This window comes from Cygnus atratus, chromosome 2 (assembly GCF_013377495.2).
Source record: "Cygnus atratus isolate AKBS03 ecotype Queensland, Australia chromosome 2, CAtr_DNAZoo_HiC_assembly, whole genome shotgun sequence".
NCBI classification, from domain to species: domain Eukaryota; kingdom Metazoa; phylum Chordata; class Aves; order Anseriformes; family Anatidae; genus Cygnus; species Cygnus atratus.
The window spans coordinates 95,230,850-95,245,671 of record NC_066363.1 but is presented as its reverse complement, the minus strand read 5'-3'; the positions used below and the strand labels follow the sequence as shown (position 1 = coordinate 95,245,671).

The window sequence follows — 14,822 nt, the reverse complement described above, 5'->3', positions numbered from 1 at the left end:
TTATGTATTTGATGCCATCAGCACCATTTAAAAAAGCTTCCTCTTGCTGCTCAATCATTTTTTCATGTTCATATGCAATATAAGATTCATAACACCTATGTCTAGTTTATTGTTGGTTGCACTTCGTAGTATTGCTAAAATATAGTTTTAATGTTAGCAGATGTCAAGAACCAAAAAAATCATTATAATAAGAGAGATATGTTAAATTATTCTGTCAAATTTCTCTTTTTCTACTATTCATATGAAATAATGCAAATCATTATAAGCAAATAATTCAATCTAGAATGTTATGAAGCTAATGGAAGGATGCTCATTGTTTCACTACATGATAATCTACCTTAAAAGGGCTCTGAGTCCAAAACTTAAGAGTTTTTTCATATATATGACTAAGACTGATGCTTTAGGCATGAATATTAAGCCAGCAACAACTTGCTTTGCTTTATGTCCTTATCAGTAACTATAAAAACTTTATGATATGCATGGGCATATGAGGGCCTCCAGGAAACCTGGGGAGGGACATTTTATCAGGGAGTGTAGCGATAGGATAAGGAGTAATGGCTTTAAACTAAAAGAGGGTAAATTTAGATTAGATACAAGGAATAAATTCTTCACTCTCAGGGTGGCAAGGCAATGGACCAAGTTGCCCAGAAAAGCTGTGGATGCCCCATCTCTTGAAGTGTTCAAGGCCAGGTTGGATGGAGCTTTGAGCAACCTGGTCTGGTGGGAGGTGACCCTGCCCATATCAGAGGGGTTGGAACTAGGTGATCTTTAAGGTCCCTTCCAACCCAAACCATTCTTTGATTCTATGATGACATCCATTGACTTAAGCAGGACTAGGCCCTCAAAATGCCATTTGTTAACCTTATTATGCAGTGGCATGCTGTAGCCACTTATACTGTAGTCATTCTTATGCAAATTTTATTAGCCTTCTTCAGAGGAAAAAAAAATCAAATATCACAACATAGTCACCACCTTCTCTTTATTCCACAAAGAGTATCACATACCTTAAGCTTCTTTACACTTGTGCACGGATCATTGGAGAAACTCTCAGTGTCTGAAATTTCGATATCTTCACCATACAGGACACCAGTCAGATCATTCCTCACCTGTCAGAAGTTGAGAAAAAGGCAAACTAGTGAACTGAGACTCAGTGAGGTGGAAGAAAATGGTCTATATTTATCCCTGCAATGACAAGCAGTGGTCTCAATGGTGGTAACGTGCACCCACATTTTTTTTCCATTTCATCTAAAAATTGATCAAGGCAAATTCTTTTACCACCATAACCTACTATCAACCAATCTACCATGTCAAGAGCATTTATTACATGTGATGAAAAGTTCATAGTGGACTCCCACTTTGCAATGCGAGACTGGACAATTCTTGTGAATTTCGAGTGCTTCTAAGACCAAAAACTTTCTTGTAGCCAAAGCAATGTTTGAGACCATATACAGGTGAAAGACTTGTCAGAAAATTCTCTAAGATTGTGAATTCCAGCGACTGACTTGAAATCACTATCAGCCCTAGCATGAATCAGCAGAGCTTAGCTTATGTCACTTAGGGTTGATAAAGCTTAATGAACTGCTCTGTGCCTCCCCCTTTCTTATGGCATGCATCTTTTCATGGGGCAGCAAGTGTTTAAGCAAGGTTTGCTTAAAGGTGACACAAGTAACCATGTTATCAACAGATTTTCTCATCTGAATTTATGGCAAGCTAGTTGAGCTGCCTAAGAGCACAAAGATGCCAGATAACATACAAAACAATCTGGTGGACAGTTGTAGGGTGTTTGCTCTTGTTGTTTGTTTGTTTTCCTTTTTCCATATAACTACTTCACGGTTTTCTGTCTTAATCAGTGCTGTTTTTCCTCCAGTCATATGACTGCAAAAACAGAGCTTCACATTACTGTTCCTAATACATGAGAAAAAATAATTTTAGATGGAGATAACATGGTTATAGATTGAAGTGAAGAGAGAGGCACTCTGATTTTAATTTAATAAAACTATGATCACACTCATTTCACTGATTACCTTTTTTGTTTGTAACAATATCAGAAACAGGAGAAACAAATCACAGTGTAAAAGAAATAAAAACAGACATTGCATACAAACACAGGAAATACAATGCATATGTGACATTATATACGAAAATTTAGAAATACCTAAATCATTTGCAGATACTTTCCAATGACCCTCTCAATGGGTCAGTAGAATTACAGATTTTAAATCTCCCTCCTAACTGGCCTTTTCCTTAACCTCCTTAGCACAGTCCATTCTAAACAATTAGAAAATATTTGCTATACAGTGACACGGCCAAGAAAAGAACAGGAAGTGTTATCTGTCCTTCACCAGTGAAACTTCATTTTGAATTTAGGTAACCGTAAAATTTATTTTATGAGAAGACACTTTAGCCATCCAAAGACCTAGGTATTGATATATTTCCTCTGCTGAAAGCCTGTCACACTGATGCCTAAGAATGCAGTAAAAGCTAGAGGGTGCAATGGGACATGAAATGTCACAGGTGAGACATCTCAGTTCAACTGGCAGCTTTACAGATAAACTCATCTCTCCAAAATCCTTCTGCCTTTCTTTAATTTATGTTTGTGAGTGTCTCCTAGATCTACGCGTGTAAGTGGTTCTGTTGGGGTGTATTTCATGTTTTTATGTTATTGACAAAATACTATGCAACTATTTTTGGTATGCTGCTTAACTGTTGGATAAAGACATGTTTTGGGGTAAAAAATAAGGACATCTTTGTACTTTGATTTTGGCTGGAATAGAGTTAATTTTCTTTGTAGAGGCTTGTATGATGCTACATTTGGGATTTTTGATGAAAATAGTGTGGATAACACACTGATGGTTTTGGTTGTGGCAGAGCAGTGCTTACACAGAGCCAAGGACTTTCGGCTTCTTGTCCTGCCCTGCCAGTGAGGAGGCTGGGGGAGCACCAGGAGCTGGGAGGGGACACAGAATGACAGCTGGCCCAGGCTGGCCAAAGAGATATTCCATGCCACTTGGCAACACGCTCAGTAATAAAAGCTGGGGAAAGAAGGAGGAAAGGGAGGATGTTCAGAGTGATGGTGCTTGTCTTTGCAAGAAACCATTACATGTGATGAGCCCTGCTTTCCTGGAAGTGGCTGACCACCTGCCTGATGATTTGAAGTAGTGAATTAATTCCTTGTTTTGCTTGACTTGCGTGCACAGCTTTTGCTTTAACTTGTAAATTGTCTTTATCTCAACCCATGATTTCTCACACTTTTACATTTCTGATTTTCTCCCCCAACCCACCTGGGGAGAGTGAGTGAGAGGTTGTGTGGTGCTGAGCTATCTACTGGGCTTACACTAGAACAGTCCTTTTTGCAAATTTCCCTATAAGTTGGTTATGCCATGTTTCTTGGTTTCTTGCCATGTTGACCAATGAAGTACTTCCTGAAGATCATTATTACACTGATTGTCTTTATTGCTTCTTTCATGGCCTCTGCTTCATCCTAACACTTTTAGTCATACTCTCAAATTACTGAGCCACATTGTTACATTATTATTAGGCCTTTTACAAGGCTTAAAACAAGTGGACACATAGACAATTATTTTATTAAAAATTAATCAGTTTTACAGAAGTAACAATCAGAATGTGCCCACCAAGATTTGGGTTATATCCTTCATTCTTTTGTGATGTTATAGTTAGTTTTTAAGGACATTCTATGTAAGTGTATTCACAGACAAAAAAAAAAAAAAAGCCAACAAAACAGTAAATAGTTGTTTTTCTCCAAGTATACTAGTGAAGTGGAGGACTGATATTTTAGCCCCAGCAATCCCATTAGCTGCTCCTTATGATACAGGCCTTTCTTGATACAAAGTAAAATTGCCTTTCTGAAATAGACCATCAGTAATATCAAAAGAAAATAGACCTCTCTTGATCATAGTTTAGCCAATGTTCAAAATCCTTCTCCTTAGTATTAAAGTTCACTAAAACTATCATATGATGCTTAGAAAAAGCAAATTTTCTCTTAGCTAACAGAACTGTACTTTCCAAAGTTGTCATATGTTTCTAACCTAGTGTCCTACCTTCTTCTATAAAACAAAACTTTTTTTTTTTTTTTCCCCAGGTTTGCATTTCTGATGTTTTCTTCAGTTTTTCTTTTCCTGGAACAGTTTTAGTAGTTTTTGCAATCTCAGGAAGACTAGATCAACATAACTCAGTTGATGTGAGCAGAGAACAGCTGATTCATGCCAGCTACCTTCTTGTCAAATTAGACCATGGGAAAATGATAAAAATTAAATACTGTTAAAATAGACTAGCCTCAGTGCTAGCTAAAATAGATAGGACTCAGTGGAGTGCACTTGATTAGAATTATCCATTCAGACCAGCTACTGCCTTGCTGTGCTTAGAACTTGTTCATAAACTTTGCATTTGAGGTGTTCCTTTCTCTTAAGAAACAGGCTTAAGAATCATAATGAATCTTTTTCTGAACAACACATTTAAATTCAGCCACTGAGAAATCTCTTTTCATTCCACCCCACCTGCTAGAAGCCCAATACTCTGAAGTTTTCATAGCTCTTGGACTTTCCATTGAACTATTTCTTAATCTCCCCAAAGTCACATTTTATTAGATTTGGTGCCAGAGAAGTTGAAAACCTTTCTCTTCAGTGCCACAGATTTTGGCTGTTTTGCAGATGCATCTGTTGTGGAGATTTTGCCAAAAGGAAGATGTTTCTATTTCTATTATCACAACTAGATATTAGAAACTTTATCAGAATTTACAGCATCACCATTTTTTTTATTTATTTTTTTATTTTTTTTATTTTTTTCCCCAATCAAATCAAGTAAAATTTTTCCCCAATTTGTCAGACAACTCATCTGACGAATCTTATCTTATGCCTTGGTCTTGGGGTATTTTCACTACATTTTTCCATCTTTGCTTTCTATTTGCATAATATTGGCAACCTGCTCAGGTTCTTTTCTTTCTAAATATTCTAAATATCTGTTGACACAATATTGAGACTTGTGTTTCTCTGTCTTCTTACAGAAGTCCTTCACTTTTTCAAATAATTTAACTATGGATTCCTCTAATTTGGATTTGGGTCTGACATTAGAATTTGCAAAGCTTGGCCTCCAGTTTCTACAGCAGCCAATTCTTGTAGAAAATATTGCAATTTTGGACTGCATTTGTGAAACTCAGAATACAAAATGCTGCACATTTTGCTTAAGCAGGTACTGGAATGTGTACCACCAGCAGTACAAGCAGTTTGAGAGCTCAGCAGTAATTGTTTTATTCCACCAACTCTGAGTAAAGAAAAATGTAAAAAAAAAACAATCAACCAACCAAACAAACAATCAAATAAACAAAACCCACTACACTTCTGCTTATTGTGTAGCATGGGATAACTTCAAGTGGAGGAAACAGCTGTACAAAGTCGTAATAAAGCTGCGTTAAGCTCTGGTGGTGATCTGAAGTTTCTAAGTAAATTTTGCGTTGATTTATAAAACAGAGGTATTATAATTCCATGTGATATAGTCCATTGTTAAAAATTTAATGAAGCTTGTAGCTATATGCCTGTTTACAATTTTATACATTTTAAAGAAACTAATATTTCATTTTCCCTAAACCAGGATTATCAGACTTGATCATCAATAAAGCTGCTGACAGACCCTAGTCCTTCACTCACAGCAAAAAAAAGAGTGCTTTACAGAGCTCTTCATACAAAGCTGGATGAAACTGGGATTTCACCTTACTACATATTTAATAGATCTATATATAGTCATCTTCAAAAATTACTAGAGGAAAAATATGCTTACCTAGCAACAAGCTAAAAAAAAAAAAAAAAAAAAAGGTTTTATATCATATATAAGGAACCCAGTTAAAGGAAGAAAAGGATGGCCCTTATGCTTGAGGCAATGGATGGAACACAAGGGAACTGTTTTTTATTCCACGTCCTACCAGAGCTGCTCTGTGATATAGCTCATATGACCTAAATAAGATTTTAAAGTTTGCTACCAATTCTGTCTGTATCTCTTTTTCTGTGATGTGGATGGTAGCAATACTTGCCTACCTCATAGCTGCTGTATCAAATTCAGTGATGTTTGAGAGCCAAACAACAAAGTCCCTGACCCTGCACCTGTGAAGGAAGAAATACACGGATTTTGAGGAGCCAAGAACTCGCATTGAAAAGAAAGAAAAGAGTTTCTTTAATCTCTAACAAACTGAGAGAATAGACAGAATGACTAAATGAGCTGGAAAAAAAAAAAAGTCTAGATGAGATCAAACTACAGCATTCCTGTGGTCTGTATCAGGAAATATAGGTTTAACAAAAGGAAATGAATGTTGGGAAACTGTATGGGCTGGCTGCTCCTTAAGGAATAGGGAAGTGAGTGCAATTACCCATTAACTGGACAAGGGCCCTCCCCTGCCAGATCTCCATCTCACACTGCCCCAGCGAGGGGATCAGGACAGGTCTGGATATTACCAGTTTCAGCCATGAGTCTAGATCATCAGCCAAATTCATAGTGATAAGGTCCAAGGTAAAGAAGGCTACAAGTCAATCCTTGAGTCAGGGAAAGGGTCAGATCCAGTGAGAGGAATTACTGTCATGCACACTTGGTGACTGCAGGGCACTGACATGACAGGTCTGAGGACAAGCTGGGAGATAAAGTCTGTGGGTCCAAACCAACTAGATCCATGCCACGCACAGCTGTGATGGAGATAGGGACCAGCACTCCTACAGCATCATTCGGGCAGGGACTGATGGCCCTGGGCCGAGCTGAAATGGGGTCCTATGTGGTGGGCAAAGTTTGGGGAGCCCTGGGGTGCTGGTCAGGGGCAGAGAGGGCTACTGGTGTTCTCGAGGCCCTGACACTGAATTTCCGTTGTTGGCATGTTGTTGACTTCCTGTATCTGACATATGATGACTTCCTGACATCTCCATATTATGATTCTATCTGCACAAAGTACAAATGACCCCCTACTTCACAATGATACAAAAGTGACGTGCATTGATTTTATTTCAGGTGAACAGATATTACTAACTTCAGTGGGACTATTCACATAAGCATCTTTCACCAAGAGTAAATTACTAGTATCCATTTTATCTCAGTACTTCGTTTTTATTTTATTCCCTTTTTTCCCAGAAAATAGTAAAGAAAGGAGATGTTCCTGATGAATTGTCAATCTAGGGATGGTGGTTTGGATTCAATCGTCTCCACTACTTAATATTTCAAACTCTGTTTCAGATGATACATTTAAAGGTATAGTTTGCTCATTTAATCCTAACTCTGCTGGTTACAAAATACATTTAATAATTTTTAGATTAATCATACTACTTTGCTTTTAACAGATATTTCCAATGACATTTTGGTTCACTAAAGCTGAATGTAAGTACTGCAAGCTAAATCCTTGTTGTTAAGGGCAATCTAATCCTACCAGATGTTGATCATAAGAGACTCCTAATGAATGAGAACCGGTCAGACCAGAGAGATTACAGTCAGATATTTTACTAAGATTTCCTGCTGCCGAGATTTATACTGTGTACTTTGAAATGTATTGTCAGAGTTTCAGTGTAGATATATAAATATATGAGTACAAAATAAATACATAAATTAAAAGAAAAAAAAAGACATTTCCTCATTGCATGGACCAAACATAAATTGTTAGTAATTGCAATGGATACATTATGGTTTCTGGGGCTAGTAGAGATAGAAGCATCTCACCATATATGATGTGTTACAAGCAAGCATAATTATCCCTATTTTCATTCCTCACATTTAGAGGCTAAAGAGCACTAAGTGAAATTTACTTACAAGAAATAATGTATCTGGAGAAGAGAGATTTGGAAATGCTAATACTTGTCATTTGCCTTAAATATAGGAGAAAACTGAGGTATACTTATATAGATACACACAACATTTGGGATTATAAAAATGAAAGAGCAGGTAGGACCTTATTTTGAACAAAAAGACAACACCAAACAAAAGCATGGATGAACCAAAAGGAAACAGTAAAATATTATCTCAGGCATTAAAAATAGAATCCCACTTCCTAATAAATAAATAAATTAATTAATTAAAAATACTTTTTTTGTGTGTGTAAAGGAGAAATAAAAACAGAGATGTGCTGGACTTCCATTTTTTCTGGTAAATGTGGTTTCACGTAAAGCTTACACATGCATGATTACCTCACAGCTCATGCTTATTCAAGCATAAGTTTTTATAAAATTAGGATAAAATGCTCTAACTTTCCCCCAAATTCTCCAAAGCAGATTTTTCTTTTTCTTATGCTTTTTGGTCATAGAAACTAACAGTAATCATGAACTCTCACGTTATTCCTAATAGCTGTGGGTAAAAAGAATTAATCGGAATTTAGGGTTGTTGTAGAGGGATGTCTATAATATTTATTTATTTATTTAAAGTTGGCATACAGTTAGAAGTTGATTTCTCTGTAACAAAAAAAGAAAATCAATCTATCTCATCATGAGGTCACTTGCTACCAAATGCCAGGATACTACAGTGACATTAAAATTTAACAAGGAAGAAGAAACGGATCCACACAATGAGATATATAAAAAGCTTATATTCTGCTTACTCTACAAGTATATAAGGATCTACACAATAGGTTAAGCAGGGCTTTGAAGAGTCCAGTGAAACAAACTCTCCTCAATAAAGACTGTCTGTTAAGAAAGCGCACAACTCTGCAGTAGAGGACGGAGGGAAAAGGCATGGTGCATTCCTTTTAGGAAAAAAATGTGTAAGGCATTGCAAAACCAGAAAGGATCCCAAAGATGGTGTAGATCAGCTATAACAGCAGTTCCCATGCAGATTTCAGGAACACTGATGAACAGACCTGAAGAAACAAATATACACAAAATATACTTCTGGTTCCTTGAATGTGATGTATTTTCTAGAACACTGAAGGCCACGTGGTTTGGATGGCTTCTAGATACTTTGGCTTCTGTATTTTTCTACAAGTTTATCAGACCTAATACGCTTCGTTGGGTTAGAAACTGGCTGGGTAGCCGGGCCCAAAGAGTCGTGGTGAATGGAGTTAAATCCAGTTGGAGGCTGGTCACTAGTGGAGTCCCCCAGGGCTCAGTACTGGGGCCAGTTCTCTTTAATATCTTTATCGATGATCTGGATGAGGGGATCGAGTGCACCCTCAGTAAGTTTGCAGATGACACCAAGTTAGGTGCGTGTGTCGATCTGCTCAAGGGTAGGAAGGCTCTGCAGGAGGATCTGGATAGGCTGGACCAATGGGCTGAGGTCAACTGTATGAAGTTCAACAAGGCCAAGTGCCGGGTCCTGCACCTGGGGCACAACAACCCCGAGCAGTGCTACAGGCTGGGAGATGAGTGGTTGGAAAGCTGCCTGGCCGAGAAGGACCTGGGAGTACTGGTTGATAGTCAGCTGAATATGAGCCAGCAGTGTGCTCAGGTGGCCAAGAAGGCCAATAGCATCCTGGCTTGCATAAGAAACAGCGTGGCCAGCAGGTCTAGGGAAGTGATTGTCCCCCTGTACTCGGCTCTGGTGAGGCCGCACCTCGAGTACTGTGTTCAGTTTTGCGCCCCTTGCTACAAGAAGGACATCGAGGTGCTCGAGAGAGTCCAGAGAAGGGCAACGAAGCTGGTGAGGGGTCTGGAGAACAAGTCTTACAAGGAGTGGCTGAGGGAGCTGGGATTGTTCAGCCTGGAGAAGAGGAGGCTCAGGGGCGACCTTATCGCTCTCTATAGGTACCTTAAAGGAGGCTGTAGTGAGGTGGGGGTTGGTCTATTCTCCCACATGCCTGGTGATAGGACGAGGGGGAATGGGCTAAAGCTGCGCCAGGGGAGGTTTAGGTTGGATATTAGGAAAAACTTCTTTACTGAAAGGGTTGGTAGGCATTGGAATAGGCTGCCCAGGGAAGTGGTTGAGTCACCATCCCTGGAGGTCTTTAAAAGACATTTAGATTTAGAGCTTAGTGATACGGTTTAGTGAAGGACCTGTTAGTGTTAGGTCAGAGGTTGGACTAGGTGATCTTGAAGGTCTCTTCCAACCTAGATGATTCTGTGATTCTGTGAATTCCTAAAGATAGCAGAATAAAAGTGAAGGGTCTGAAGTGTGTAGCATTATATAACAATAAGTTTCATGCCAAGTACTATAAATGTAAGTAGTGGCCATACTAAGAATAGATTATTTAATAATTTTAAAACCAATGCCAGAAGTAATTAATCAAGAAATCAGAAATGTTTGTTTATTAAAGCAAATTAATGTAATAGGAGTACTGAAAGTTGGTGCAAGCAGTCACATAAGGAGGAGTGTTAAAATCCTTGGAGGTAATACAGAGGTAGACAAATAAAGGTACTCTATTATATTATCTGTGGCAAGTAATTAACAACATACAATGAAAAATATACAATATGTCTTCTGACAAAAAAAAATCACAAGCTTTAGGGTATGTGCTTTGATAACAAGAACTACTTAAAAAACAAACTTTTAAAAATATTTAGAATGCATATTAAATCTGCTTTACATTGGAGAACTTGATCAAAATTAGGAAATATGGACGGAATAGGATGTAAAGTATGAAATAAATAAAAAAATCATAGTTTAGAAAAGTACCATGTATTTTGTTTGAAGCATAAGCTATTATATCACCCTCGAAAAGACTTCTATAGTATTTTTCTCATGGCACAGGAAATGTGTGAATAATGCACTAAAAGTTAGAGACTCTCAACACCAAATTACATTACTACAGGTGGACAATATATAGAATTTATTAGTAACTCTTATGTACACACATTTCAGACCACATAGAAAGAGCGCATTTACTAAAACAATTCTAAACAGAATTCATTAGGGGTGGATAATTCAAACAGAGCAACTTGAACAATAATTATTAAGAAAAGGTTATCAGTGTCAGAAGGGATATTATTACAATTATAAGGAATTATAATTACAAAAAAAAAGTGTTTTTATGTAAAATCCTTCTTGATGAAGCAGAATGAAAGCAAGAATAACATTTATGCATTCACAGTCTCTCCATCTGTGATAGATGAAATATTGTTTATTCCAACACTAACTAAGAAAGGCGTTACACAGAAATTGCTGAAGTTAAGATAAATGGGCATTTCTAAAGAATGACTCATCTCATTCATAAATTGATATCTGAAATAGGTGAGATTAATTGCACCCTGGAAGCACCTCCCTCTTTTTTCCATTAACAATAAATGGAGCTTAGATGACTCTCCCAGGCACAGAAACAGCTGAACTGCAGGTGAATCCCAGGTCTCAAAACCAAACCCTGTCTAAAAATGTTGTTCCACTAACAGGAATATTCACTGAAACTTAGAAACCCCAAAGATCCCTTACCTTCACATTTCTTCTTTAGGAAAAGGTCAGAGGAGAGGATTGTTTTCTTGCATCCTTTCTCAGTCTGACCAATCAACTGCTGAGGGAGAACAGACAAGTTGTTCATCTCCTTGGCTTGTAGAGGAGATTTGTATGAATTAAAGTTTTTCTGAAAAAATTGGAAGTTTTATCAACCTGGGATTTTATTTTATTTTTTTTCCCTCCAGAAAACCTAGGCTGAGTTCAAATACTATGCATTCAGTTGCTGTAGTTATTTGCTGTATTGGGTTTACGCAGCAAGGGTTTGGTAGCAAGGGTCTGCAAGGGTGGCCTCTGTGGGAAGAGCTGCCCCACGTTAGATAAGGGCCAGTTTCAGCTGGCTCCAAAGGGACCCAACGCTGGCCAGAGCCAAGGCAATAAGCAATATTTGTGCCTCTGGGAGAGGAGATTTAAGAAAGGAGGAAACTCCTTTCCTACAGCAGCTGGGAGAGAGGAGTGAGAAGCAGCCCTGCAGACCCCAAGGTTAGTGCAGCAGGAGGGCAGGAGGTGCTCCAGGCACGCAGCAGCAGTTCCCCTGTGGCCTGTGGAGAGGCCCCTGGTGGAGCAGGCTGTCCCTCTGCAGCCCATGGGTCCCACATGGAGCAGATCTCAGCGCTGCAGCCCGTGGAGGAGCCCCCGGTGGAGCAGGTGGATGTGGCCTGGAGGAGGCTGTGGCCCATGGAGAGCCCCTGCAGGAGCAGGCCCCGGGCCAGAGCTGCAGCCCATGGAGAGGAGCCCATGCAGGAGCAGGGGGCCTGGGGGGAGCTGCCGCCCGTGGGGGACGTGTGCTGGAGCAGTTTGCTCCTGGAGGATGGACCCCGTGGTACGGAGCCATGTGGGAGCAGTTCTTGAGGAGCTGCTGCCTGTGGGCAGCCCCTGCAGGCTCAGTTCGGGAAGGATGGCATCCCGTGGGAGGGACCCCACGTGGAGCAGGGGCAGAGAGTGACCGTGAGGGAGTGGTGGAGACGAAGTTTTAGGGACTGACCACAGCCCCTGTGCCATCGTCCCCTGTGCTGCTCTGGGGGAGGAGGTGGAAAAGGGTGGATGGGGGGGGAAGGTATTTTTTGGTTTGCTTTTGGTTTCTCACTGCTTTAGTCTGTTACCAATAGGCAATAAATTATATTAATCTCCCTTATACTGAGTCAGTTTTGTCCATGACAGTAATGGGTGAGTGATTCCCTTGCCCTTATCTCAACCCATGAGTTTTTTTCATAGTATTTTCACCCCCCGTCATTTTGAAGAGGGGGAATTAGCTATGTGGTAGTGTAGCTACCTACCAGTGTGAAACCACCACATATACTTAATTACATCAAACTCAGGGGACTATGTCAATATTTATGAAAACCTCTGTATCCAGGAATAAGCATTGTATTAACTGAAAACTATGAGTAGAACCTTCAGTGGGAAATTAAAAAAAAAAAAAAAAAAAAAAAAGAAGAAATGTTTACCTAACACAAAAAGCAGATGTCATTTTGATGAAAGGGGGATTATAGAAATCATACCTGTGAGAATACAGACAATAGGAAATTATTACTATTTCAGTAATCCTTCGAAATAGCAAACCACATTCCTCAGTCTTCCTAAATGTAGAAAGGTCAACAACATCACACTAAGATTTAATTCTATATTCTGTCTGAACTATGGGAGTATTTGTCCTCATCGCAATACACCGGGGTATATGGGCTTTAGGCTTTTTAGGAGTGGAGGGGCAGACTTGGCTGAGTTACCAAAATAAAACGTTTCAGTAACTTACTTCGCACTTGGCAATATACTGCTCCATACAGGTTTGTTTAGATCAACTTTGTAAAAAGATCTGTTTAAACTTCATAAGTCTGTCTATAATTTTCTCCCAGGTGAAAAGGGGAATACAGATGCTACTTCGGGGATGTAAGATCTTCACAGGACAATGTTGAATCAAATGATAATGCTAATATAAATAATCATGAAAATTTTATCATATGAATGGTACTCCCACCCCATGTTCCTTCCAGCTAGGAAACAGTGAGAAGTTTGCTTCTCTCTCTCTTCTGAGCCAGAAAATTTCTGCTACATTCAAGAACTAAATTAGATGCTGACTGGAGTGATGTTACTGAGCAAAGAGAAGCAATCAGGAGGTTCAAAAAATAGTTTCCTCTTTTCCTCCATTGTGTGTTATTTACATACAAAGAATCTTTCTCACTTGCACCTGTCTCTTAAATAGTGCCATTTTTTTCTCTTCTCATAAGATTGAATTTTTGTAGTGGGTGTTACTAAAGACTAAAACTTTAATCCTTTTGGAAACAAAGTTAGAAGAAATCAAACTGAAGATGTATGACATGAAAGTAGGGGTGCATTTCTTGCACTGGTATTTATTGAAGCTTCATATTAATGTTTAACTATCAAAATAATTTACAAACCTTCTGGAGTCTTTAAAGGAAGAAGCATAACATACTGATTAACTTTATTTTGTCACTGGGACACTGACACTCTGAGGGAACAACTAATTTACAGATCTAAATGTCCCCTTTCTGGACTTGTAAGCACTGCTGATATGATCATTCTGTCAAAACCTTTTACCATCCACTCTCTGTGACAGATACCTTCACTATATTCCTTTTTATAATGCAGAGAAACAAACTAATTTCACAAATATTTCTGAAGCACAATCTCTTTTTGGATCCTCTATATTTGTGAGACCATGCAAATCAACTGCAGCTCAGATCTTCCAAAGAAGGAATGTGAATCTGGCTATAATTACTGTAATCAAGAGTTTGCACTCATTCATCTATACAGCAGAAACCAAGGAGTTATGAGACCATAAGGAACTGAGACACTATCAATGCTACAAGGCAATCTCTTTCCTTCCACTTTCAAGTCCACAATTCAGAAGACGGTTAAAAAAACAAATTTTCAGTAGTGACAGTCTTCAAAATAGGCACCAAATTCCTCCCTCTGGGTGTCCTCAGACTATTCTATATTCTAATTTATACAAATAATGTCTTCCAAGCTAGCTGCATAGATACATAACCTGGGGAATGTGGGAAGAAGATCTTCCCCAGACACCCTATCATGGTTTCATATACAAAAAAATACTTCTGTAAATACTATCTTTAAAATCCCAAATAGTACTTGCTAGAGAAAACAAAAAATAATTTGTATTTCATCTGTAGCTGCACTTAGCTTTTACTGCATTCTGATCTATATATTTTACATTGTGCAATGTGCTGTAAAATTTCTGGTAAGAATACTTCATAAGTTCAATTTTATTGTCATTTGACACTATAAAAAGGTACAAATAAACAAACACAACTAGTATTTTTTCTATTTGAGAAATTCATTACTCAGTGCAGTAACCTGTGACTCCTGAGTATAGTGTCATGAATGTCCACAGAAACTCCTGCAGTATTCATTCATGTAAAATTTTGAAAAGACCCTGCATTAAAAGCTTAATTCTACAGTAAGCAATTAAAACCTTTGTGTGATACAGTTAATCCAGT

General features: G+C 38.6%; 1 protein-coding gene across 1 annotated transcript in view; it reads right to left on the bottom strand.

Moving 5' to 3' along the window:
* The window catches only part of GABBR2 (gamma-aminobutyric acid type B receptor subunit 2), a 473,013-nt gene that overhangs the window by 250,125 nt on the left and 208,066 nt on the right, over positions 1–14,822 (bottom strand). The window contains 1 exon segment of the mRNA XM_035550670.1: positions 1,005–1,106. Within this exon segment, the coding sequence (XP_035406563.1) occupies positions 1,005–1,106 (102 nt within the window).